The 25,398-nt window shown below is 47.2% G+C and overlaps 1 protein-coding gene across 1 annotated transcript in view; it reads right to left on the bottom strand.

Annotated features, from left to right (window-relative positions):
* Positions 1-25,398, bottom strand: part of LOC135246029 (protein piccolo-like) — a 118,953-nt gene that overhangs the window by 55,922 nt on the left and 37,633 nt on the right. The window contains exons 5-12 of the mRNA XM_064319521.1: positions 23,272-24,333; positions 21,616-23,010; positions 13,996-21,229; positions 11,771-13,575; positions 7,653-9,843; positions 4,320-4,346; positions 1,602-1,690; positions 1,099-1,174 (exon numbers count right to left, since the gene is read on the bottom strand). Coding sequence (XP_064175591.1) covers positions 1,099-1,174; positions 1,602-1,690; positions 4,320-4,346; positions 7,653-9,843; positions 11,771-13,575; positions 13,996-21,229; positions 21,616-23,010; positions 23,272-24,333 — 13,879 coding nt within the window. The remainder of the gene's footprint in view (positions 1-1,098; positions 1,175-1,601; positions 1,691-4,319; positions 4,347-7,652; positions 9,844-11,770; positions 13,576-13,995; positions 21,230-21,615; positions 23,011-23,271; positions 24,334-25,398) is intronic.

Below are 25,398 nucleotides of genomic sequence, written 5' to 3'. Positions count from 1 at the left end.
AAATTACCAGCAATTTACATTTAATTACTGTCTGTGAAGTAAAAAATACTTTCTGGCAGTTGTTGGCACAGTTTTAAAACGGATCTCTTCGGGTTGCAGAATTCATTTGTGGGATAATTTATAACCGTACAAGATAATCTGACAGGGAAATTAGACACCTAAGGACTTAATGACTGCACCGTGGACAGAAGCCAGGAGTGGCTTGAAATATCTACCTACGGTTAGGATCCTAAATTAGCATGAAATCTGAGACAAAGCACCACCTTGCTGTGCTCCCTGTACCCAGAGCGTCTTCTGAGTGAAGACTTTTAAAACTGTATGACCATAACACACTGTAGTGTGACACTTTCCCAGTGCATTCTGGGAGCTTTTGTCGATCACGTCCCTGTTTAATAAGCACTTAGGTAAGTACTATCCTTAAAAAAGCTCTACATTTTATTAACTAAATTCTCCAAATTAAACCAGTTTTGAGTGGCAACTTGTTGTACAGTTATTACAGAATATTTCATAACCTGTGTTGCCCTTATTCTGATCTCAAGCATTCAAAAACAAAAAAAAAGCAACCTCTGGCCATGTTAAAGTTTTTTTTTTTTTAATTAAATGTTAAAGGCAGGGCTGTCCAACCCTGTTCCTGCAGATCTACCATCCTGTAGGTTTTCATTTCAACCTTAATTTGACACACCTGATTCTACTAATTAGCAGCTCAGTGAGATCTCTAGCTGTTGAATGAGGTGTGCCCTGTTAGAGTTTGGAGTTCATACCTACAGGACGGTAGATCTCCAGGAACAGGGTTGTGAAACACTTGGTTACATTCATCTGAACTTTTTAATAGCTGAATCTTATTCTATCACAAAGTGTCTGCGTTTCAGAAGGTCCACATTGTTTGACAGGGCCAGAAAGTAAGTTTTGTTGGCTGCCACAGTATTTTATATTGATATTGTGGTTACCAAGTATGACTTAATAACTGCTTATTGATACTGTAAGAGAGCCATTGTCCAGTCTTGTGCACGACTGCGCAGTTTTACCCACTGTGACATTACCGTGCTATGATGCCAAAACGTTACCTGACATTACCGCGCTATGATGCCACAACGTTACCTGACACGCTGCGGTCTTTCGGATCTGTCTGCAGCTTGACTCTAGCATGGGGGAAAGGGTAGTGAGTTGGTTTCATCTGGAGGGAAAACACACAACAAAGCGCTTTAATGAACTGCTAAAAAATGAAAATAACACGTAGCCTAAGTGAGGTCCTGGAGCACATCGTAATGGCCCAAATTTACATACTCACTCGGTAAACAGTCGTAAATTTACATCCAACGACCAAAGAGAACTCAGAAGTCCGTTATTTTTTCTACACAGTAAAATGTCCAGGGTCAATTCGACTCTTACGAGAGTAGACATGAGTCCAATTGCGACCATACGTACTCTGTAAGAGTCGATTTAACGATGAACATTTTACTGCGCGGTCTCTCTTTCTCATATCAATGTTTCGCGTTGCGTTAAATGGCAATGATTCCGTAGCACGAAAAAACCAGCGAATTGAGCAGAGTCGCCGACCGTTTCCCGTTTAACTCCCGTTAATGACGGGGGAGTTGCCTCACCTGTCTGCGCTCCAGCGCGTGCGCGCTCTCCAGACGCGCTTCTCGAGGCTTGTCGAACCAATCGGTCTCCTCGTGGCGCAGGTGATACGCTTTTGGGGGAAAGAAACGTGTTGAACCGATTCGCTCTGGCGCCAGAAAATACGCAGCTAAAACGGTCATGCATGACTACCCTGGCTCTCGTTCTCTGGCTGAAGAGCTGAGTGGACAAATCATGCAAGAAAAGTGTGGAACACAGAGACAGGAAGCAGAGACTTAACAGAAACGAAATCGAGACAGTACTGGTACATTGGCAGTGGAGGAGATAAAAGAGTCTTCCACGTGTCAACTAGACTATAAAAAAACAAAAATCAAAAAGAAGAAAAATTAAGAAAAAATAAAATCTGTCACACTTTCAGCAAATCAAAACCTCAAAAACTGTTTCGCTGAAAATGCTTGCAATGCCCTTTCAGTTTTTTGAGCAAATACTTTTTATGGAATTAATTTAGAAAAAAATGTGACCACAGGCATTGCTCAGGGTAAATCCTAAAGTAAAAAATGTATCAAAATGCTAAATTTACCAACGCACCTCCCAGCGTGAAATGAGGGGCTGGACGTTTTGGTTTTGGTTAGTTCATCACCTCTCCTGGGTTTTCAGTGGCTGTGTCCTGCATTTTCACTTTTATGAAGTTGTTTATTCATAAGATAAAATTATGCTGTGCTTTCATAAGCCTGCAATATTGAACAAGCTAACAAAATCGGAAAAAATCGACATTTTCAAGCTAAGCAATGAATATTAGCTGTTTGACAGCAAGACTGAGCCTCTAAAAAATAAAAATATTTTCATGTATTTGATCCTTTTCAGTGGGGTGGGGGAGGCACAGATGGGCTAGTGGTATGGGGGGATTCTGTATGGCATGTCAGATGCACCATGTTCCAACTTTATCAGTTCCCCTAGTTGACTCCTCTATCCTTCTGCTCAAAGAGAAAACAAAAGGTCACATTGCTGAAGAAGCTCATCTCAGAGAAGTGCCGGTTCTCATGTTGAGTATCCTCATTTGACGCATTCACAGATTAAGCGGTTTAAGTGTTCTTTCATGGCTCGTCAGAATCTAAAAATAACAAAACGTCATGCACTAGGAAGTTAGCAATTGCTAAAGCTGGCTATATGCAGCACAACGTCCTCTCCTGTGGCGACACCCTATGCTTTCCGCAGTTATGATGTGTGTGTTCTTCAAAAATCTGGTTTTCAGAATCCTTAAGGTACTAAAAGTCGTTTTATGGGATTTTATCCAAACACATTTTTGGAGTGATCGCATTAGGGCATTAGGGCATCTCTTCAGAAGCCCTCTTTCTGTAGGCAGAAGTAGAGGCAGGTGAGGCTGCAGGGGGGTCACAGTGGGGGGTGGGTTGGGGGGGTGGGGGGGACTAGCGGAACTGATTACCCAGGGCAAGGGGGCTCCTCAAAATGCCTGAACTAAAGTTTGCTTTGGCCTACTATTTTAAAGGGGGCCTGCATATGCACAGGGTCCAGACTTTCCTGCTGCACCCCTGTCTGCAAGACGTATTTTAAAAATGTATTGGTACATGAAATACTCCTCAGTGGTTCAAGGTTCAAGTGTAAAAAATTAAATGTGAAATATCATATTGCTAAGGTATGTTGAGCGTCAAGAAAAGCTGCAATTTACCAACACTACTGTTGACAAAATGCAAAAATAGCGTTCTTAAAAATACGATGCAGAGTAATTTTATGGAAAACAAATATACTGCATATATTGTAAATATGTGGACTTTTTTTGTAAAACATAAAAAATGTATTTTAGAGCAATGTATTTTACAAAAAAATAAATATTGCAATACCTGAAAGCTGCAATCATGTTTATTCTTGCCCATATTTTGTGGCATTGCAATATTTTGACAGTATATTTTATTTCAATATATTGTAGTACATTTCATTTCCATACCGGTAGTCAAATTGGCTTAAAAAATATGAAGGATGATAATATTGGGCCACTTTTTAGAAACAGACACTGTCCTATATTTGAGCAATGGCCTTTCAAGACATTTACCAAGCCTGATGTTCAATTATTCTGTCAATGTAATGGGTGATAATAGCCATATTCTGGAGACTAAAAAAAATAGATCATTTAAATTTGCGTTATATACATGAAAGTGTGTGCAAACAAATTAGTATTTCCACAGAGAAAGACCGTCTGACGATTATCAGATTTAAAAATTTTTCTTTTTCCTCAAAAGCCAATTCCCAGAAAAATGCGATAGGGAGTGAAAAGTTGCCGGATGGAACACAGTACTCGGTCGCTGCAGTGAAGGACGTACGCCTCAAAATGGCCGCTCGGCATCAGCTAACCATTAGCGGTACGCCAGAATGCAGAGTCGGTCATGGCGCGCGGCGTGAAACCAATGGCTGAGGTGGGGGAGAGGAATGGCGGCCGCTCGCCGAGGAGGCGGGGCTCACTGTGCATTCAGACACACTCTGCCGTGGCAGCAGCACACGTACGCATGACCGCACCTGATATGCGATGTCTGGGGGGGGTTCCCCCCCAAAATGGCCGCTCGGAGCGCGTTATGAACATGGGTACCGATGGGTTTCGAGGGGGGGGGGGGGGGGGGGAGTGGGGGGTTGCCACGGAGATGCAGTTTGTTCAAACCATGAGACAACATGGCGGGGGGAATATTTATGCTGTATGGGGGGTTGGGGAAGTCATGTTGTCATTATCTCACCTTCGGCATCCCAGCAAGCGGCTCCTGCTGTGATGCAAAGTTATATTTTAGGAACTAAACAGCAAAATGCGCTACAAGAGAAGGTTAATGATTCCTACAGGGTAAAACAGAACAGAGAGCATACCCTTCGCAGACTTACAATCTACTTTCTACATGCTGCAGGTTTTTAACATGCACTTAAGTCACAGTTTAACTTACAGTACAAGCTACTGAATACATTATGCTGTTTTTAATAGTCGTTTATCATATTCATTTCTCTTAAAGCCACCAAAGAGTTCCTTAATTGTGTGACCATACTGAAGTATTACATGATACAGCAAATGTGACATTTTACCTCCTGTTTAACTTCGATACAGTGCCGTATTGGTTATAAGGCCCTTAACTTGTCTTTTGAAGCAGGTAATGATCCTGTTTTACCAGCAAAATTTTGTCAGAATCCTACATGGGCCACAAACATTTGGCATCAGATCCCAAAGAGTTTTGTAATATACTCATCTGCTGGGTCTCAGGCAATGGAAAGGATACATAAACGGTCACTCTAATCCAGCAGAAGGAAAAAAAAAACAGGTGATACTGTGCTATAAAAAAAATAATCCCTCCATGTGTGCAAGATATTGATGTGCTACGAAACAATATCACGAAGACTTCGGTGTCAAGTCAACGTCATCAAACGAGGAGGCTAAGATATTCATAAAAACGTACTTTTGCTCGGTCTGTGGTACATGAGGCAAACGTGCCGTAAATGTGATCTCAGTATAGGATTACATTTCATTGTTAGTGAAACCGATGGGCTGCCATCTTGTTTGCCACAAACTTATGTGTCGCAGTATGTAGACATTTTGATACTGTTCCCCCACGGCTTCCCAAAGCGTACACGACTAACAGTAGAAGAATACAGATGCATTTATCAACACAGAAATAACTTAGGATGTAATACGGGGGATGGAACATAATAAGATATTGCACAGGTAGTAATTACAATGCAGCACAGAAAAGCGAATACTCATGCTCGATTCTACTTTAGAGGCAAAAACAGGAAAAAAAACTAAACAAAACGCTGACGAGAAAAATTATTGCAACGTAAGTGGTAATTAGCAACCCGCCTCCCCTCTCCAATCTCTCCAGAGGTCTCTAAAGACCCGTGGTCTTTGGCAGTTTGACATTCTTAAAGTGGGGCTGCAATTGCCTGCAATGCACAAGTGCTCTTGTGCTGAGGGGCGAAGTTCGTTCCAGAACAATCTATGACAAGAGAGACTCTGAACTGGAGTCCAGCCCTCGTGCTATTGGGGATTGTTTTCTGGAGCACATTCGAGGAACCTCCTCACTGTATACATTCTAGTCTCTCGCTACTTTTTCTACATCGATTGTGTCAAGTACACATCAGCGACGTCATAAAACACAGTGGGGGGGTTACTCATAAACAATGGCGGCTGCTTCTCTGAGCCTCACAAAATGTACTACCCGGTGACATTTACTGGTTCATAAGAGTAAGCCATTGAATGATCACGTTGATGCTCTGAAAGCAATGTCAACAGGCTAAAGACAGAGCGCTATCAGCAGAACTACTTTAGTATCATACATCTGAAGATAAATTATAAATATTTTATGCGTTCGTTCGTCTTGCAAAGTTGCGCACACCGTCTCTATGAAAACTCAAAGACATGCAAATTGTTGTTGATTTATTCAAACTGAACCACACAGGGTCTTACATACACAGCCATGCATTTATGGAAGAAGTGGTATAGTTAAATAATCAGGAAGGTATACAAGTAAACAATGAGGGGGAGCATTGACACATGCTAGTAATGTGTACGGCAAAAACTTATGACTATAAAAATCTTGAAAACCCGAAAATATTCAAAGCAAAATCTTGAGAGGTCTTCATTAAATCAACAGGACTATACTATTTTAAGAATAACAGCGTAAACAAACAAATAAATACAAGTCTACAGGTAAGACCACCCTTGCAATTAACAGCTGTCAAACCTAACCTAGGTACTGTAAATTGTGCTATTCGAAATCAACATAGACACCAGATTAGCATATTACAATATAATGTGCAAAAGGTCTTTTCAGAAAACTGGACCATTTCTATCATTGGAAGAAACGTGTGCTGTAAGGGCAAAACACATATTGGAATATCAATCATATGCATATTCAAAACCTGAATGCAATCAGCTTTGCCTCTACAAAGAGATAGTCATTGTGCTGTTTACTGAGAGTTAATATTGCATACAGTACCTTTAAAAAGCGAAAAAAAAACCTCTGATGCCTCAAGCAAAAGCTGAGGATACTTAAAACTTAAAAGAGTGTTGACCTGCCTTCCTAAAGGCAAATCCATTTCTCAATGAGAAAGAACACAACCTTCGAAATAATGGTTTGTGTGGGTATGTTTAAAATGTCATTGGGATAGTTATGCAGTGTGGTGCTTTAATGTGTCTATTATTCTCTTTCAGTCAGCTTCTGGCTGCACCCAGATAAAACAGACAATGAATGTTTAAGTTTTTCGCCTTTTCTTCCAAAAATTTAATGTACTGCAACTTTGGAACATTCACTGCAGGATTTACTTTTTGAATTTTGAAAGGTCAATATTTCAACTCAAGACATAAAGCATTTTTGCGAAATGTCATCACCCAGTTTGTACTGAACAGTATGAATGTTCAAAGCACAACAACTGATCTTTTTTGCTCAAAACAGGTCGATTTGATTTCTGTGATTATGAAGACCTTTACCTTGAATATTAAAGTAAAATATGCATCTTCAACTCACAGACGAAAAAACTAAAAACTTTAATTCCTGTGTTTTAAAACCTGTTCCAGAGGCACTTCTTACATTGTACAATTTCTGATAAGAAAGCAGAAAGGTATGTCACAGACACAAACTTCTTTCATAGCCAGTGCTGTATATTTGTAGTTTCAAGTGATTCGCTTATGTAAGACTAAAATCCACAATTAAATATTATTTTTCAAACAACTCGACATGCAAGTCACAGAGAAACGACACGTACAAGTACATTCGACGAGAAGGTCGCACGAACACAAGGAGCGATATACAGAAAGCGCGTCGCAAAAGGCTTAAATGAAAAGAAAAGACTACAGACTAGAGCGTGCATCGAGGGCAAACAGAACGCAGGTAAGAAGAAAACGGTTACAGTCATAGACGGCGAACGGAAGCAGAACAAGACACAAACAAAAACAAAAACAAAAAGAAGAGAAAAGGAAATAAAAGGAAGCTTATAGTGCGTGGACAGGAGTCGCAGTCAGGCCGCATGCAGTGAGGGCAGACCCCCAGAGCGGAAGCGGGGGGGGAGGGGAGCACCGGGGCTCAGGTTACCTTCGCTGTCCGACATCGCCCCCTGCAGGTCGTCCATCATGAAGGCGACGTCCCGGTCGTAGGTCCCGCGGGTCCGGGACTCCTCTCGCATATGCTGCTGGACCTCAGGGAGGGAGTGGCTGGAGCCAAACTGGTCCCTGGAGTCCGCAGATATGGGCGGGAGGGGCCCGGCGGACGCCCGCGCCATGCCCATGGGCTGGCCCACGGGACTCAGGGGGCTCTCCTCCTCGGAGTTCTGCGCCACGATCGGGATGCGCCCCCGGCTCTGGCTGATGGGGAGGCTGGTCGGCTTGACTCTCGCCGTCGCGGGGGCCGCGCCGAAGGAGGCGTCCAGGGGCTCCCCGTCCGGCTTCAGCCTCAGGGAGGAGCTGGACGCATCCCTCTTGATGGAGAGGTCGAGGCCGTAGACGGAGGAGGGCCTGGAGGAGGGCCTGGACCTGCTGCCGCTGGGGTACGTGCCGTCGTCCACCAGGGAGGAGCGCACGGTCGGGCCCAGGTTGAGCGTCTGGCCCAGGTTCAGGGAGTGGGCCAGGTTGGCCCCCAGGGTGGAGCCCAGGTACTTCTGCTGCTCGGCGATGTTCTTCCTCAGGCCGAAGGTGATTTCATCCTGCAGCAGCCTCGCCCTGGAGGACAGCGCGCTGACCGAGGAGGCGCTGGACCCCAGGTAGCTGCCGTAGTCCGGCTCCAGGTCTCGGCTCTCTTGGATGGGGGAGAACTTGGTGACCTTGGGGTCCATCAGGGCCTTTTTGTGCTTGGCCTGTTTCTGGTAGAGCACGGAGGCGGGGAGCTGCTTGGCCGCCTGCTTCTCCAGGGTCAGCCTGCCGATGCTGTACTTCTCCGCCTTGGGGAAGTGCCTGTAGCCGCTCTCGCTGGGGTAGTAGTGCGGCAGGCCGGTCAGGTGGTCCAGCCCCTCGGCGCCCCGCCGGAACTCCTGCTTGATCTGCTGCTTGAGCAGCTTCAGCTCGTAGGGCTCCTCCATGGAGTCCTCCTCTCCCTTGCCGTAGGGGTGGAGCCTGGACGACGTCTGCAAGGGCCCCAGGAAGTCCGCCACCTCGGCCGCGCGTCGCACCTCGGCGGCCCGCAGGAGCCGGTCGGCCTTGGCCAGGTCCTTGTCCGGGATGGAGAAGCCGGAGGAGAGCCCCGCCGAGCCCTTGGTGAGCTCGCCGATGTCGTCGATGAGGACGTAGTTCCTGTGGTGGTCGATGTCGGCGTAGAAGGAGTCGGCCGAGATGCTGGACATGGGGCTGCTGGCCATGCTGCCCCGCTCCTCCAGGCCCAGCCTCAGGTCCAGCCCGCCGTACTTGCCCCCGCCCAGGTGCGCCATGCCGTAGCCGGGGTCGGCCGAGGAAGAGCCCATCATGAGGGGCTGGCTGCGGATGACCTCGTAGTTGGTGGTGATCTTGGGCTCCAGGTCGGACAGAGTGGCCTGCCGGGCCTTCTGCTGCAGGAGGAGCATTTGGGAGGAGTGCTGGTAGCCCTGCTGCTGGGACGGCTGGTGGGAGCTCTGCGGGTAAGAGAGAGTGGGCACCGAGGAGTAGACGGACTGGGACTGGTACGGGGACACCTGCTGGTGGTAGAGGGAGGGCTGGTACAGGGTCTGCTGGGAGTACTGCGTTGCAGCGGCCTGGGTCTGCGGGGCATAGGGGTACTGGGCGTAGGGCCCCTCCGACTGGCCGTACCGGGCCTCGTTCTGGGTGTGCGGCGGGATGAACTGGTTGAGCTCGGACTGCGGCGCCGTCCTGGGCCGCTCGCGCCCGTGCCCGTTCCCGCCCCGGGGCTCCCGGATGTTGCTGACCTCGCTGTCGGACATGTAGTCCCGCTCCTCGGCCACGCCCTGCAGGTAGGCCCTCTCCCGCTTCTCCCTCTCCTTCAGCAGGGCCTCCTTCCTCCGGTTGATGCCCATCTCCAGGTAGCGCAGCTTGGCGTCGATCTCCTTCTCCTCCTCGTCCAGCTCGGCCTGCTTCTTGCGGAGCTTGGAGGACTCCCGCTCCACCAGGTCCAGCTCCCGGTCGATGTCCTGCAGGATCTTGGCCCGGGCGATGGTGGTGTTCCTGCACAGGCGCCGGCGGGCGGAGCCCGTGCTGTATCCCGATTGGCCGCCGGCGGCGTCGTCCTCCGGCGGGGGGTTCGGGAGGGTGCGTTTCACTTTCTTCTGAGAGCCCGACGGAGTGCTGCTCTGCGAACCTTTGCTCTGAGCGAAGGAAGAAAAGACATGAGAGCCAGACTGAACCGTTCCTCTGAAAAACAAGAGCCCTGAGAAACTATTGCTTAAGTCCCCGGAGAAGTTTCTCAAACTGTCATTTTAATGGATAGAATTAAACTGTGTTTGTTTTTTCAAACACACATTTTCATTTTGATTTTCAAATGCTGATGGTCTGCAGGGAATTAAACATAACATTTAATTAATAATAAATATTTAGCTCATCTAACAAGAACAGGAATGATTCCTGGGCCATTTTATCAGTTTATATTTCTTAAAGTATATTCATTTTTGCTAATGTGTTTTACTGATAAAGTAAAAACACAATTAAGATAAAGCAGAAATATTTAGCAAAACAGAAACTGCTTCACCCTTGCCTGATTCATAGATGATGATAAAGTATTCCAAATAATTAGCATTGAAAGTTACCTATAAGATACTTTTATAAGGGTAAAAAATTTTAATGAAATCCCATATGTCTTGGGAATGAATTTCCTTGAAGCTCAGCAATTGTTTTTTTTTTGTTGTTGTTTATATGTAGGAGAAACTTGCTCCAAACTCAAAATCATTCGGGCCGAAAACTGATTTCTACATGACCAGAGAGGGTCACCATAATGGAAAATCAGACAATATCCTCCATTTCTCTCCAGCTGTGTGAAGCTTTTTCCAAACTCTAAAAGCAACATTAATTTTCTCCATTCTCACACAATCCCCAGGGTTTGATATATAATATAATTAAATGCCAACAAGTGAACAGCATCAATTGACCATTATGACAATGTCATTAACAGTAATACGCAAATGGCTGTAATGACAGAAAGCAACTTTGTTTAAAAAAAGTAACTTTGTTTAATACTACATGTGGGCCCTGTGTATGATGAGTATGCATAGAATTTTTCAAATAACCAAATAAATTGCTGCTGTTGTAACATCATCATCCAATTCCTGTGCTTTCGAACAGTGACAATTTAATAATTAAAAAAGTAAATTAAAAGCAAATTCATCTACAAAAATGTGAAACATCAATGTCTGTTTAAAAAGACTGTGAAACACCTCTCACTGCACTACAACAGTTAAAAAAGAATATAAGAACAACTGCAGAAGGTACACAAAAAAGAGGAATAAAAAATCCTTAAGTTTCCTTAGGAGTACACTTAAAGCACCCAACAATAATGACCTATATTTAAAAGGGAATATCTGATCAGCAGAGGTGTTACCCTGAAAAATGCTGACAGTGTTAAGCAAAGTAACATTCACGGTGAGTGCACAGAAAACCTATAGATGAAAGCCATATATTTTTTGAAATGGCTGGATGTATGTACTAGATGTACAAGATGTATTGAGTCAGTGGACCGTGTGCACGCAGAGATAAATGGGATCCTATATTCATCAGAAAAAGAAGTAAGGCCATAAACATATTTCAGTGAAGCTTCGATTTAGAACGTCACATTGAGTTACCTGAACTTTCCTTGATTTTTTTTTATCTCAAGACAGTATCAGACACACTTGAGTTACTTCAGCCCGGACTTCGGAGACGTGAAGCTGAGGTTTTAAACCCAATCTGACTGTCTTAACTGCGAGAGGCAAGACTTTGCAAGAACATTTCCACACCCATTCTGCCTGTTAAACCAGAAGGGAGGTAGGCGTGATGTAGCACTGGCAGAAAACGGTGGTGCATTCAGAGCTTAATAAAAGTTCAAGTGTGTGCAGTCTGAAAACGAAGACGGCTATTACATGTTGTTCTTGTAAATTCAATTGAATAATATATGAATGTAACAATAACAACAATAATAATAAGCCTAACACACATCACGTTGTTTTGTACAGCAGTTGTATGCTAGGGAATTATTCACACTTTTAACCATTTTTAACGTAACGTCACAGAATCCACACACTGATGATACTGAAAGGTACTCACTGAGTAAACGTCGGCGTACTGGAAACCGGGCCCAGCCCTCTCCTCTGCAGGACTCTGGGAGCGTTGCGTGGCCTTCAGCGTCCGGGGACCTTGGGGGGGCTTAGACGGATCCGCAGTCGACATTTTCTGGGGGCTCACTTCCCCGACGGATTTATCATATTGTGCTCTTTCTATCGATTTGCTCGGGGACAGGGGCGAGATGGGCGAGTACAGCACTTTGGGGGACTTGGGAGGGGAAGGCGCGACTTGGAGGGAGGAGTCAGCCTTCAGGTGGGTGCTGTAGCCGATCTCTAAGGGGGTGGGCCGCCTCCTGTCCTTCTCGGGAGACGACGTGCCAGAGCTCGCGTCTGCCTGGCAGGTTGCACTGCCTCCTCTGTAGGTCCTTTCTAACGAGGAGCCGTGCCTTCCGATCTCCAGCTTGGTGTCAAACTGAGCCTTGACCGATGGCCTTTTGATAGTTCCGGAAGGATCCGTCTGCACTGAGATCTCGGCAACAGTCTGGATGGCGATGCTGGAGACCTTGGATCCCTGCTTGCTGGAGCGTGACCTACGCCTGCTCCTCGCGGGGATATCCCAGTCATCCTGGTCCTCATCGTCCGTCTGGACACTGGAGTCCACGCTCTTCTTGTTCCTCCTCTTCCGTCCGGAGTAGGCCTTCTCCGTGCCATCCTCCTCGTCGGTCTGAACCCCGCTGTCCACGATCTTCTTGTTGGGAACTGTGGTCGCCCTTTGGGCGACCTGCAGATGCCTTTGGTTCTCGTTCTGCGGTGTCTCGATTGAGCTTGGCAAGCTGGTGATGTAGTGGGCGACTCCCTCCGTGGGAACCGTGTACCAGGTGGTGTTTTGCTGCAGTTCGAGGCCGGTGGCTGAGGATGACGTGGTGGCGTCGTCCTGCACCGGCCAGTACTGCCCGTTATCTCCCGCTACGTACTGCTGGTCCAGGGGCACCTGCTCGGAGCCAGTGAGTGAACCTCCTTCCGAAGGTTCATAGCCGTATGGGTACAAGTGTCTCATTTTCTGCTCCTCCAGCTGCTGCTGGAGTTGTTGCTGGAGCTGCTGGATCTGCTCCAGCTGGAGCTGCTGCTGGGCGTAGGTCTCCTGCTGCATCAGCAGGTGGGCCTGGTGCTCCTCCTCCTGCTGGAAGAGGAGCTGCTGCTTCATTGACTGCAGCTCCTCCAGCTCCTTCTGGACGAGCAGCTGCTCGTGCTCGCGGAACCTCTGGATCTCCAGCCGCTCCCACTCCAGCTCCTCGGCCAGTCGGAACTGCTTCATCTTCTCCAGCTCCAGGAAGTCTCGCTCCATCTGGTACTGCTGCTGCGCGTCGTCCGCCATCAGCGGAGAGGCCAAGGCCTCCAGCGACGCAGCTATGGCCTCCAGCGACGCGTCCGTGTACGCGTCGTGGAGTGACGTCCCGGTGGGAATCAGCTGGGGGAACGCCGCAGACATCCCGCCCATCTCTTGGCTGACAGCTTGTTCTTGCACTGAGGCTGCAGTGGGTAAGAAACTGTAGGATTGTGAAAGGGTCTGGTCTTTCAGAGGTGCTGCTGGCACAGTGTCATGAGCGTGCATTCCTGGCAAGGCGTTGTATGTTGTACTAAATAGTGATCCTGGCTGGGTAGTGATTGCATATGTGGATGGAACTGGTGCGGCTATGGAAGAGTACACCACCCCATTTGAGGACCTGAGGACACTATTTACACCAAAGTGTGTTCCCACAGTAGGAGTGATTCTGGCTTGGGAATATTGAGGAATGGTCATTCCAGAATAGGCTCCTGCACCCTTGCTTGAGTAGTCCATAATTTCACCTGCAAAGGTTCACAAATATACCTCAGTCCTTAAAATATGACATATGTACAACTGTAGACTGTGACTGAAAAACCATGCCCATCCAGAGGAAAGAAAATAAATCAGAAAGCATGCAAAAAAAGAAAAAGAAAAAAAAAAACCTCCAGCGTTGTGTAGTTAGCAGGAAGCAAAGCCAAAACACTGTGGAATAACACGCAGGCACATGCACGCATCTGTGTACAAAAAGGAAAAAAGAAAAAAGGAAAACAAAAATTACATTGATACCAACGCATACACTGATTCATTTTCAAAATAGACAAAATAGACACAACACAAAAAGAAAAAAATTCAAAAGAGTCACAGGTATCAACCAGGGATGAGTGGCAGCAATTCAAAAGGGTATTTCAAAGACAGATCCGCCGCCATCCCCTCATACTGACCTGCGGACATCTTCCCAGCAGTCAAGTCCACTGCACCCTCCGTGGCTCCATTCGGATAGCCATAACCGTTTTTGTTTTCGCAGAACAATAACCCAGACTCTCCTAAATTATTTTCAGAGATGGAGGGTGCCGCGCCCTCGGAACCCTTAGTACCACAGGTGCCGGTGTGATCGTACTGATAACCATCATCTTTGTAGCCAAGGTGGTCTTCGGATAGCGCGATTGGCGGCTGCTGTGTTCCACAGCTCCCTACAAAAGGAAGACTGTACACCACGTCACAGCAAATAACACGTCTCCCGGCTGTAAGGTCCACGGGCTTGCCGTCGTCTTCAATGATGCTGCTTACCACAGCTGAATTAGACCCATCGCCAGCAACCATAGTTTCAAGAGGCTTTGACGTGGTCAGGTCTATGGCCCCAACTAGCCCCGCCTCTACACGTGAAGGAAGACTGATGCCATTGGTTAGGCTGGCTGGGGCAACTGTCACAGGTGCCCCCAGATGTTCCAAATTTGTCATGGCCCCAAATGACAGATTAATGGGGGCATCTGCATTGGAAACAGGTGTGGGCTGGGAATCTAAAGCTCTGTATATTATCTGGGAAACTGGCTCAAATGGCCTGGATGTTGTGAGCTGAAGAGGCATTGACGTAGACCCGACATGTCCAAGATCCAGCGGCCTATCAGCGGCGCCATTATTGTAAGCTATTGTGGCTGTACAAGTAACAATGGTAATGCTATCGGTCACTACAGACAGAGTTGGAGCCGGCACGGACTCCGCACTGAGATTCACCACTGCTGGCTGCACTGCACTTGTCTGGCGCCCACTGCTGTCGCTGGAGAAAGACTGTCGTCTTGAATTCGGGGCAGATAGATCCAACCCTTTATCAGTCATTTCGACATTGAGCCTCAAGGTTCGAAGATCGACAACATCTGAAGAGTAGTACATCCTCCCATTCTCTTTCGGTTTTGGCGGGATTTTTGCAGTTTCTGGGGGAATAGCGATGGCAACGCTGTCTGCTCTTGTTGCCGGAGACGGGGGCGTCCCAGGCAGTCTTTCACGGACAACAGACACCGTGGTTCTTTGGACCTCCGTGGTTACGACCTGGGCGACAAGGCTGGGCAGAGTTTCAGCGGGCTGCGCTGCAGTCGAAATGGAGGAATAGACATGACTCATGCTCGAAAGAACTTTCTCCGATCCCTGTATTTCTTGGCTCTCCACTGATTTTGTATACTGAGTGAAAGCTACTGGGGCTGCAGGGGCCGACTGTGGCTGCTGTTTCGATGGGGACACTGCAGCTGGACTTGTGGGAGCTTGGGTCACAATGCCTTCGATAGGAGTACCAGGCTCCGATGGTAACGTGATGACCACATACGTTTCATGGAGAGAGCTGGCGTATCTGGGGGACAAAGGAGATCTGGGTGATGTGGCACTCAGCCTGCATTCTGGAAGTGCGCTCAGATTCAGGGTCATGTCACTGGTACGTACTGGGGCTACAGGTCCTGCCTGCGACACTGTGATCATCTGCTGGGCTGCGACTGGCTTTGGAGCAACCGGAGGTCTCACAGTTTCCCCTGGTTTGTGACTGAAAATCAAACCAGCGGGAATGGTTGCAGGTTTTGGCGGTACGGGAGGGGGTACGGTCGGCTTGTAAGTAGGGCCTGTCGAAATCTTTACTGCTGTTGGGCCTGTGGTCGTTACTGTTACTTGAGCCGCTGTCATCGTTGTTGAAACAGGCACTGCCGCAGCAGATGAAAATACCTGAGGGGTGCCGAATGGAGGCTTCTGTGGGTAGAGGGCTGGTTTAGGTAGGGTAGGAGGGGGTAAGGGTGGAGGCGGTGGAGGTGGAGGGGGACAAGCTATGATAGATACGTCCACCTTTTCCTGAGATGAGGTTCTGAGCAGGGCTAGAGGTTTGGGGGGTACTTGTGGGGCAGATGTTAGTGGCTGAGTTGTAGAGACACTGGCTGAAACAGTGGCGGATACTACACTAGACACAACAGGAGCATATTGAGGTAAAGTAGGTATTGGTGGAACACTCACAACAGCAGTAGGTGTAGAGTCTGAAAATGAACTAAGAGGAGGAAGTGTCGAACTGATCTGACTTGTAGCTTCAATCACAGGACAAGCAGCTGCCACTGATACAGCACTGGCCACTATATCTTGTGTTGCGTGGGCAATCACAGAAATACTATCTACGCTAGGCACTGAAATAACCACATGTCCTTGAGCAGTCTGCATTTCAGGTGGGGAAACAGAGAGAGCTACTGGTGCAGCAGAGATTATACTTGAAACAGTCACTGGTAAAGGCAGAGTAACAGATGTCTCAGAAACTGAAAACTGAGACAGGAGGGAATCCTCCATCTTAGGTTGGATGTCCACAACCACAGTTTCTATAGGCAGGGAGGGTGTTGATGTCATGGAACTTGCTGGGGCAACATATGGGATAGCCACTGCCACTGGGATTTTTGTAACTGTTTGTGGCAAAGTGATTGATGTAGTCAAAGGTGGCTGTGGTGGGGGACAGGGTGCTATGATTTCAGCTGGGGGAACTGGAGAAGGTTCTGAAACAGAGGCGGGAGGTGTGGCTGAAACAATAGCTGGAGCTGAAACTGATTCGGCAGTTTGACCCATAGCAGAGACTGGAAATGAAGCTGGTTCTGGAATGACAACTGGAGCAGGGATTTGAGCTGATACTGTTTGTGCAGTTGGGATAATGACAGGAAGGGCAGCTGAAACTGGTTCGGGAACTGCATCTGGTTCTGGAATTGGAACTGCAACATGGACTGGAGCTGAAACTGGTTCTGATACTGAAACTGGAGCAGGGATTTGAGGTGATACTGTTTGTCCAGTTGGGATAATGACAGGGACTGCAGCTGAAACTGGTTCGGGAACTGCATCTGGTTCTGGAATTGGAACTGCAACATGGACTGAAGCTGAAACTGGTTCTGATACTGAAACTGGAGCAGGGATTTGAGCTGGTACTGTTTGTGCAGTTGGGATAATGACAGGGACTGCAGCTGAAACTGGTTCGGGAACTGCATCTGGTTCTGGAATTGGAACTGCAACATGGACTGGAGGTGAAACTGGTTCTGATACTGAAACTGGGGCAGGGATTTGAGCTGGTACTGTTTGTGCAGTTGGGACAATGAGAGGAAGTGCAGCTGAAACTGGTCCTGGAACTGGAGCTGAAACATGAACTGGAACTGAAACAGGTCCTGGAACCTGAACCATGACAGGAACTGGCTCTGGAATCAGAACTGAAACATGGACTGGAGTTGAAACTGGTTCTGTACTCGGAACCCTGACAGTGATTGGAGCTGAGACTGGTTCTGGAACTGGAACTGGAGGTGCAACTGGTGCTGTTATTATATCTACAGTAACCTCTCTCAGTGGAACTTCACAAACAACAGAAATTGACTCTGAATCTGTATCTGAGGTGACTGCAGCTTCAGGAAGAGTTGGAACTAAAACAGGGACTGGTACTGCAACTGGCTCTGACCTTGGAACCGAACAAGAGGCTTGAGCTGAAACTTGCACAGGACCTTGATCTGGAACAGGCCTTGACTGCTGAATGTCAGACACAGCAGAAATTTTATCTGGAGTTGAAACTGGAGTTGAAGTTACTGAGATGGGAGATGTGGTTACGATCTCAACTGGACTGTGTCGTGGCTCTGGAATATCACAAACAAAAGATGTTTGTTCAGAAACCAGAGTTGAAGCATTTACAACCGACTCCAGAGTTGCTTTAGGCTGTGGAACTTCATTAACAACTGACACAGGCTTTGAAATAAGAGCTGGGCTTTGAGTTAGTGCTGGTGTTGGAGCAGATGCTATGGCTGGAGTTACAGCTGGAGGTGGAGCAGTAGCTGGAGTTGTAGCAGTAGCAGGAGGTGGAGCTGCAGCTGGAGGTGGAGTTGGTGATGGAGCAGTAGCTGGAGGTGGAGCAGGGCTTGGAGCTGCAGCTGGAGGTGGAGCAGGACTTGGAGGTGGAGCTGCAGCTGGAGGTGGAGCAGGAGTTGGAGCTGCAGCAGGAGTTATAGCTACAGCTGGAGGTTGAGCTGGAGCAGGAGTTGAAGCTGCAGCTGGAGCTGGAGCAGGACTTGGAGCTGCAGCTGAAGGTGGAGCAGGTCTTGGCGCTGCAGCTGGAGGTGGAGCAGGAGTTTTAGCTACAGCTGGAGGTTGAGCTGGAGCAGGAGTTGGAGCTGAAGGTAGAGCTGGAGCAGGAGTTGGAGCTGGAGGTGGAGCTGGAGCAGGGCTTGGAGCTGCAGCTGGAGGTGGAGCAGGACGTGGAGCTGCAGCTGGAGGTGGAGCAGGACTTGGAGCTACAGCTGGAGGTTGAGCTGGAGCAGGAGTTGGAGCTGCAGCTGGAGGTGGAGCAGGGCTTGGAGCTGCAGCTGGAGGTGGAGCTGGAGCACGAGTTGGAGCTGCAGCTGGAGGTGGAGAAGGAGTTATAGCTACAGCTGGAGGTTGAGCTGGAGCAGGAGTTGGAGCTGCAGCTGGAAGTGGAGCAGGGCTTGGAGCTGCAGCTGGAGGTGGAGCTGGAGCACGAGTTGGAACTGCAGCTGGAGGTGGAGCTGGAGCAGGAGTTGGAGCTGCAGCTGGAGGTGGAGCTGGAGCAGGAGTTGGAGCTGCAGCTGGAGGTGGAGAAGGAGTTGGAGCTGGAGAAGCAACAGAAGCCTTGGCTGGAGTTGGAGTAGGAGCAGGAGCTGGAGTCTCCTGTGGCTGTGGAACTTCACTAACAACTGATATTAGTTCTTGGTCAGCAGCACCATCTCCTGGTTCTGCTGTAGGTACAGAGCTTTCAGGTGATGGCTGTTCTTTGATTACAGTTTGACTGGCTTGTGGAATGTCGGATGAAGAAACTGGCTCCTCTTCTTGATCAAAACTGTTCTCTTCTTCAATGTCCTCTTCCCCGGAGGAACACTGCGTAATTTTCAGGTCAGGAATGGGATAGAGGGATCTGTGGATTACAGCATCAGAAGAAACAATCGATGTCTCAACACTAGGCTCTTGAACAATAACTGGAATTGACACTATGGATTCTTCTTGAACCTCTTCAACAGCAGCCCCTGAGGGAATCACAATCACCTCTGGTGAATCATGTTGATTAGAGACCGGCTGGGTTGGGCTGCTTCCGTGTGTACGATTCATTCTTTGCTGTTTCATTAATTCCTCATATGCTGCCTCAGCATCTAAAAGTGGTTTTCCATCCTTTCCTGGGGAAGCTGTGTCACTTGCAGGCATGGGAACATAACAAGTTTCGTAAACAGCAGGTGGGCAAACTGTCTCAAGCACAGGAGTTTCATTTATTGACCGTGTTTGTTGAAGTTCCTGTCCTTTTTGCATAATTTCTTTCCTTTTCTGCATCATATCTTCATACACTTCATCTGGTGATCTGAGTTTCTTCAAGGGCTGCTGAATCGAGATCTTGCTGGAGTCTTGCTGCTCAGCCACACATTCTGCCAAAGTGCCCTGCTCTTCAATTAATGACTCATACATGTAGTCTTCGATTACCATGCCACTGTAAAGTGGTTCTATCTCCGGTGGTGGTTCCATCTCCTCACCTTCAAGAGTTTTAGCTTTCTGCATTAGCTCCTCGTAAGCTTCATCTGCGCTCTTTAAAACTTTCTGTGTTGTATCTTTGGTCACGGGTGGCTCGTCAGTTGGAGAATAGGCTGAAGTTGATGTCGACAGCTGGTCGTCTTTCTGCGCAAGAGGGCTGAGGCTTGTCTCAAACCCCTCTGGTTCAGACTCAATGCTTGGAGAGTAGTCCGAGCAAGAGGATTTGTGGAGCTCTTCCATCTCCGCAGCCTGGCGCAGCTCTTCTGTCGGCGAGGCATCCTCAATAGGAGAGAGATTGCTTGGTGGTGTTTTCGGATATTCTCGTCTCCTCTGGGCCCGCAGCTCCTCTTTGTCTCTCTTTGATTTTTTCCCCTTCTTCCCCTGCTGGTGATCAATCTCCCGCTGCATTTCCTGTTCCCTGAGAAGGTCCTCTTCCTCTCGCATCTCCTCCTCTTCAGACGAGTCCTCGATGGTTGGGAGCATCTGGCCGTGCTGTCTGTGCCGGGATTTCCTGTGCTTCCCCTCGCTGGTCATCCTCTTGCGGCTTGGGCTGCTGTCGCTGTCCTCGTCTAGCGAGGACACTGAGGTGGGGGACGTCCCTGGCGTGAAGCTAGATGCATGCACACTGGACGACCCCTCGCCCCTCGACCTGTCGTCAGGTGATTCAGTGAGGCTCTCCACTTCTTGGTCCCCGTCGTCTGTAGCCTGCCGCTCGAGAGCTGCGGCTTTACTGTTGAGCTCAATTGGCTTGAAGTGTCGCATGCCTTCGGCTTCACTTAAGCTTTCCCGGTCCTCTAGACTCGCTGTTTTGGTCTCTGGCACCTCGGTCTCTGGCAGTAAGTGATGTCTTGTAGACTCATCCTCCTGACCAACGCTGCCCTTTCTGACGAGAGGTTGTAATTTCTCGGATGCACTTTTCTCTTCGCTTTTTCTCTCCTCTTCTTCACGTTGCTGCTCCTGTTCCCTGATCTGCTCGTGCACGTAACTATCCTCATCTGAGGGCGACGGCTCCTCGTCTGCAGTCATCCCCATGATCTGTTTCCGGATGAACTCCTCCTCATCTCCGGAACATGGACTATCTTTTTTGTAGTCCTCACTGCTGGACGACGTGGTGCTGAGTCTCCTTCTCCTCTGCAGCTGGGGCGACGGCTCGCTCTCGCTGCTGTCGTCAACCGAGTCGAAGTGCTGCCTCCTCCCCGGCGCCGCTTCCGTGAGCACGTGCAGTTTCTTGCGTTCCTTCCTGGCAACAGAGTCGCCAGCGGGCTCCTTCGCAAAAGATGTATCCGTCTCTCGGGCAGTTTGAAGCGCTTCTTCTCCTGAACTATACGATTCAGAGGAAACTGGTAATGTTTTTTTCCTGTGTCGCTCGGTCTCTGCTTCGTAAGTGCTGCAGGGATCTTCCTTCCTAGTCCTGAATGTCTGAGCTTCTAATATTGGAAGCATTGTACTCTCCAGCTTGGCTAGGTCCGAGGGACTTGTCGGACTTGTGTCTTGTTTGACAGTATCCTTTTGGACAGATTCAATCAATGGCTCTTTCTCCATTATTGGAACAACTGAGGGAATTTCGCCCAGTGACCCTGAGATACCTTCAGATGAGTACCCTGTGTCGCTTAAGCCTTGAGGACTCTTCTGTTGTGAAGAACCCGAGGTGTCAGATTTACCTCCTTTCTCCTGTAAAAAAGAAAATTTGAAATATTTTTTACTGTTTCATGATACAATTAAGCACAATTGCAAATTAATTATACATTTAATTAACATGAAATTTATTAAATGTACTAATTGATTTAGTAACAGTAACCACAGAAAGATACTAGTACTAAATCCATTTATACATTTAATAACCCTTATATTATGAAGTACGCAGCATAATATTATCACATCATACTTCAGAATTTGTGGCTTTATATTTCTGTGGGCAAAGTACCACAATGATGTAGCTACAGTGTGATTCGGCATAGACCACATTCTGCTTCCAGGCTACCGTCTAATGTCTAAAGGCTAATGTCGCTAAGCTACTAAGCCACTAGGCTTTATTTGCTAAACTACTAAAGACTTACTCGTTCTACTGCATCAACTTCAGTTGACATTTTCAATGGCTGTACTTCACCAAGTTCAAGCTCCTTCTCTTGTGGTTCGGGCAATGGTTTCTCTTCTAAACCTTTAGGACTGCTAACTTCTCCTTCTGTACTAACTGAAGAAGATGGAATGGCATGCACCATTTCTTGCTCAGCTGGGACAGAAACATCCTCTACATGTTCACACACCCGGTCAGGCAAAGAATTGTCTGCTAAAACTTTAGGATTGCTAACTTCTTCTAGAGTGCTATCTGTGGGCGATATGGTTGCATTCTCTAATTCTTTTTCCAGGAGAGAAGAAATGTTTTCTAAGAGTGTGTCCTCTTCTACAACTGTAGCTATTAAGTCTTGCAAACTATCGGTTGGGGAGGGTGTACCATTTTCTACTTCTGGTTCTGGTACAACAACAACATCCTCTATGTTTTCCAACTCTCCTTCTGGCAATGAGTTCTCTTCACATTTAAGATGGGTAATGTCTTCTTGCATATTATCTGGGAGCAAGGGGACAGCATGTTCTACTTCCTGTTCTTGTGGGACAGAAACATCCTCCATCTTTTCAGACACTGCATCAAGCAATGAGTTCTCCTCTACAACATTAGCAATGATAACGTCTTGCATATTATCTGGGGAGGATGTGATGGCATGCTCTACTTCCTGTTCTAGTGGGACAGAAGCATCCTCTATCTTTTCAGACACTGTATCAAGCAATGAGTTCTCCTCTACAACATTAGAACTGATATCTCCTTGGATATTATCTGGGGAGGATGTGATGACATGCTCTACTTCCTGTTCTGGTGGGACAGAAGCATCCTCTATCTTTTCAGACACTGCATCAAGCAATGAGTTCTCCTCTACAACATTAGCAATGATAACATCTTGCATATTATCTGGGGAGGATGTGATGACATGCTCTACTTCCTGTTCTGGTGGGACAGAAGCATCCTCTATCTTTTCAGACACTGCATCAAGCAATGAGTTCTCCTCTACAACATTAGCAATGATAACGTCTTGCATATTATCTGGGGAGGATGTGATGGCATGCTCTACTTCCTGTTCTAGTGGGACAGAAGCATCCTCTATCTTTTCAGACACTGTATCAAGCAATGAGTTCTCCTCTACAACATTAGCAATGATAACATCTTGCATATTATCTGGGGAGGATGTGATGACATGCTCTACTTCCTGTTCTGGTGGGACAGAAGCATCCTCTATCTTTTCAGACACTGCATCAAGCAATGAGTTCTCCTCTACAACATTAGAAATGATATCTCCTTGGATATTATCTGGGGAGGATGAGATGGCATACTCTACTTCCTGTTCCGATGGGACAGAAACATCCTCTATCTTTTCAGACACTGCATCAAGCAATGAGTTCTCCTCTACAACATTAGCATGATAACGTCTTGCATATTATCTGGGGAGGATGTGATGGCATGCTCTACTTCCTGTTCTAGTGGACAGAAGCATCCTCTATCTTTCAGACACTGTATCAAGCAATGAGTTCTCCTCTACAACATTAGCAATGATAACATCTGCATATTATCTGGGAGGATGTGATGACATGCTCTACTTCCTGTTCTGTGGACAGAAGCATCCTCTATCTTTTCAGACACTGCATCAGCAATGAGTTCTCTCTACAACATTAGAAATGATATCTCCTTGGATATTATCTGGGGAGGATGAGATGGCATACTCTACTTCCTGTTCCGATGGGACAGAAACATCCTCTATCTTTTCAGACACTGCATCAAGCAATGAGTTCTCCTCTACAACATTAGCAATGATAACGTCTTGCATATTATCTGGGGAGGATGTGATGGCATGCTCTACTTCCTGTTCTAGTGGGACAGAAACATCCTCAATCTTTTCAGACACTGTATAAAGCAATGAGCTCTCCTCTACAACATTAGAAATGATATCTCCTTGCATATTATCTGGGGAGGATGTGATGGCATGCTCTACTTCCTGTTCTGGTGGGACAAGATCATCCTTTCTGTTTTTAGACTCTGTGTATGGGAATAAGTTCTGTCCTAAAACCTTAGGAGAGGTAACTTCTTGTGTACAACCTGGGGATGATAATATGGCATGTTCTGTTTGTTCTGGTAGGACAGACATGTCCTCTATATGTTCAGAAGTGTCTGGCAATGGATACTCTTCTTTGAATTTTGGGGTGCTAACTTCTTGTGTCCTATCTGCAGGTGATGAGGCTACATGCATAACCTCTGGTGAAGCATACACAGCCTCTATCTTGTCAGTCTCTGTGTCTGATTTGGTATCCGGTTCTGGAGCTACCTGCTGATTGGTTGCTTCCGCCATCATTTTCTTCTCTTCTGTCTCTACCACTCCAACTTCACTGTTCTCTTTCTGCCTTTCTGCCACGCCGGGCTTCTGTGGTGGCGCGTGGTCGCCCGCGGCCGCCCTTGCTGCTCCCTTCTCAGGAGGAGGGGCCTGAACGGTCTGGGCCGGGGCGGCAGCCTTGGCCGGGTCTGTCTTTGGTTGGCCGGGCGCAGGTTTGGGCGGGGCGGACGCCGCGACGACCGGTGCGGTCGGCTGCTTGGCGGGGGAAGGCTGGCTCTTGGGCGTGCCGGCTGCCGGCGGCGGTTTCGTCGGCACGGGCATCGGAGGGGGCATACTGCCCATGTCCCCCAGCTGTCCTGCCAGGGCCCGCTGCGTCTGACAGTTCAGACAGAGCCACTCTTTCTGAAAGACCGGGAAAAGACAAAAGCAATGTTAACACTGAAAACATAGGAGGGAGTGTAGCACAGTGGGTAAGGAACTAGACTTGTAACCGAAAGGTCGCAGGTTCGATTCCCGGGTAGGACACTGCCGTTGTACCCTCGAGCAAGGTACTTAACCGAAATTGCTTCAGTATATATCCAGCTGTATAAATGGACACAATGTAAAATGCTATGTAAAAAGTTGTGTAAGTCACTCTGGATAAGAGCGTCTGCTAAATGCCTGTAATGTAATGTAACATTCAAGAACAGATTCGCTTCTCACGTAAATATTCAAATTTTAAATTACAAACAGCTGGACTTGTGGAAATAGAACTATTCAAGCCAAAGCGAATTGAAACCAAAGTTGAAATTTGAAGATATAAAATGAAAATAACTTTTTGTGTACAAAAAAACAAATACTGGTGCAGACTTGCACTACCTCCTTCTGAGCCCAATTAGTCATCGTGCACTTAATGCCTGATTGGGCTGGAGTCACCTTCCAGGCTTGTCTTCGGTAAATTATCAGAAGCAGTCTTCACCATCATTGATTGCTCATTCTAACTGATTACACCATTCAGCTATTGAAAATGATTATCTTTTTTTTAATTCTGGAGGGCAACTGAAGGTCCTCCTACAAGCTGGGAAGAACTCAGCTTCATAAAAACTCAGAAAGTGAGCAAAATTAGTTACTTTCGCTCCAGTAACTTTAAAAATGGCATAATTACATCTCAATCGCAGCTACCGTACATCAAGGACGAAAGCTTGATAATATAATAATAATTCAGTATTGTTTCATGGAGTCATTTCTTCCAGTGTAGATTTGTGCTTCCCGGTCAGCCACTCTACAGTACACTCTGATCCTTCGTTGTAAATAGTTGTTCTATTTCTAAATATTTGAACGTAAAAATATTTTCTCCAATGAAAAAAAGGTAATGAGGAGAAACCACATAAAATTGCACATTAGTATACAAACTTATCACCGAATGATAAAGGATGTATTGATGTGTTTGTGGACTGATGTACAAATAATGTATTACAGTATTGTGAA

Source organism: Anguilla rostrata, chromosome 19, assembly GCF_018555375.3.
Source record: "Anguilla rostrata isolate EN2019 chromosome 19, ASM1855537v3, whole genome shotgun sequence".
In the NCBI taxonomy this organism is placed as follows: domain Eukaryota; kingdom Metazoa; phylum Chordata; class Actinopteri; order Anguilliformes; family Anguillidae; genus Anguilla; species Anguilla rostrata.
This window is presented reverse-complemented; position numbering and strand designations above follow the sequence as displayed.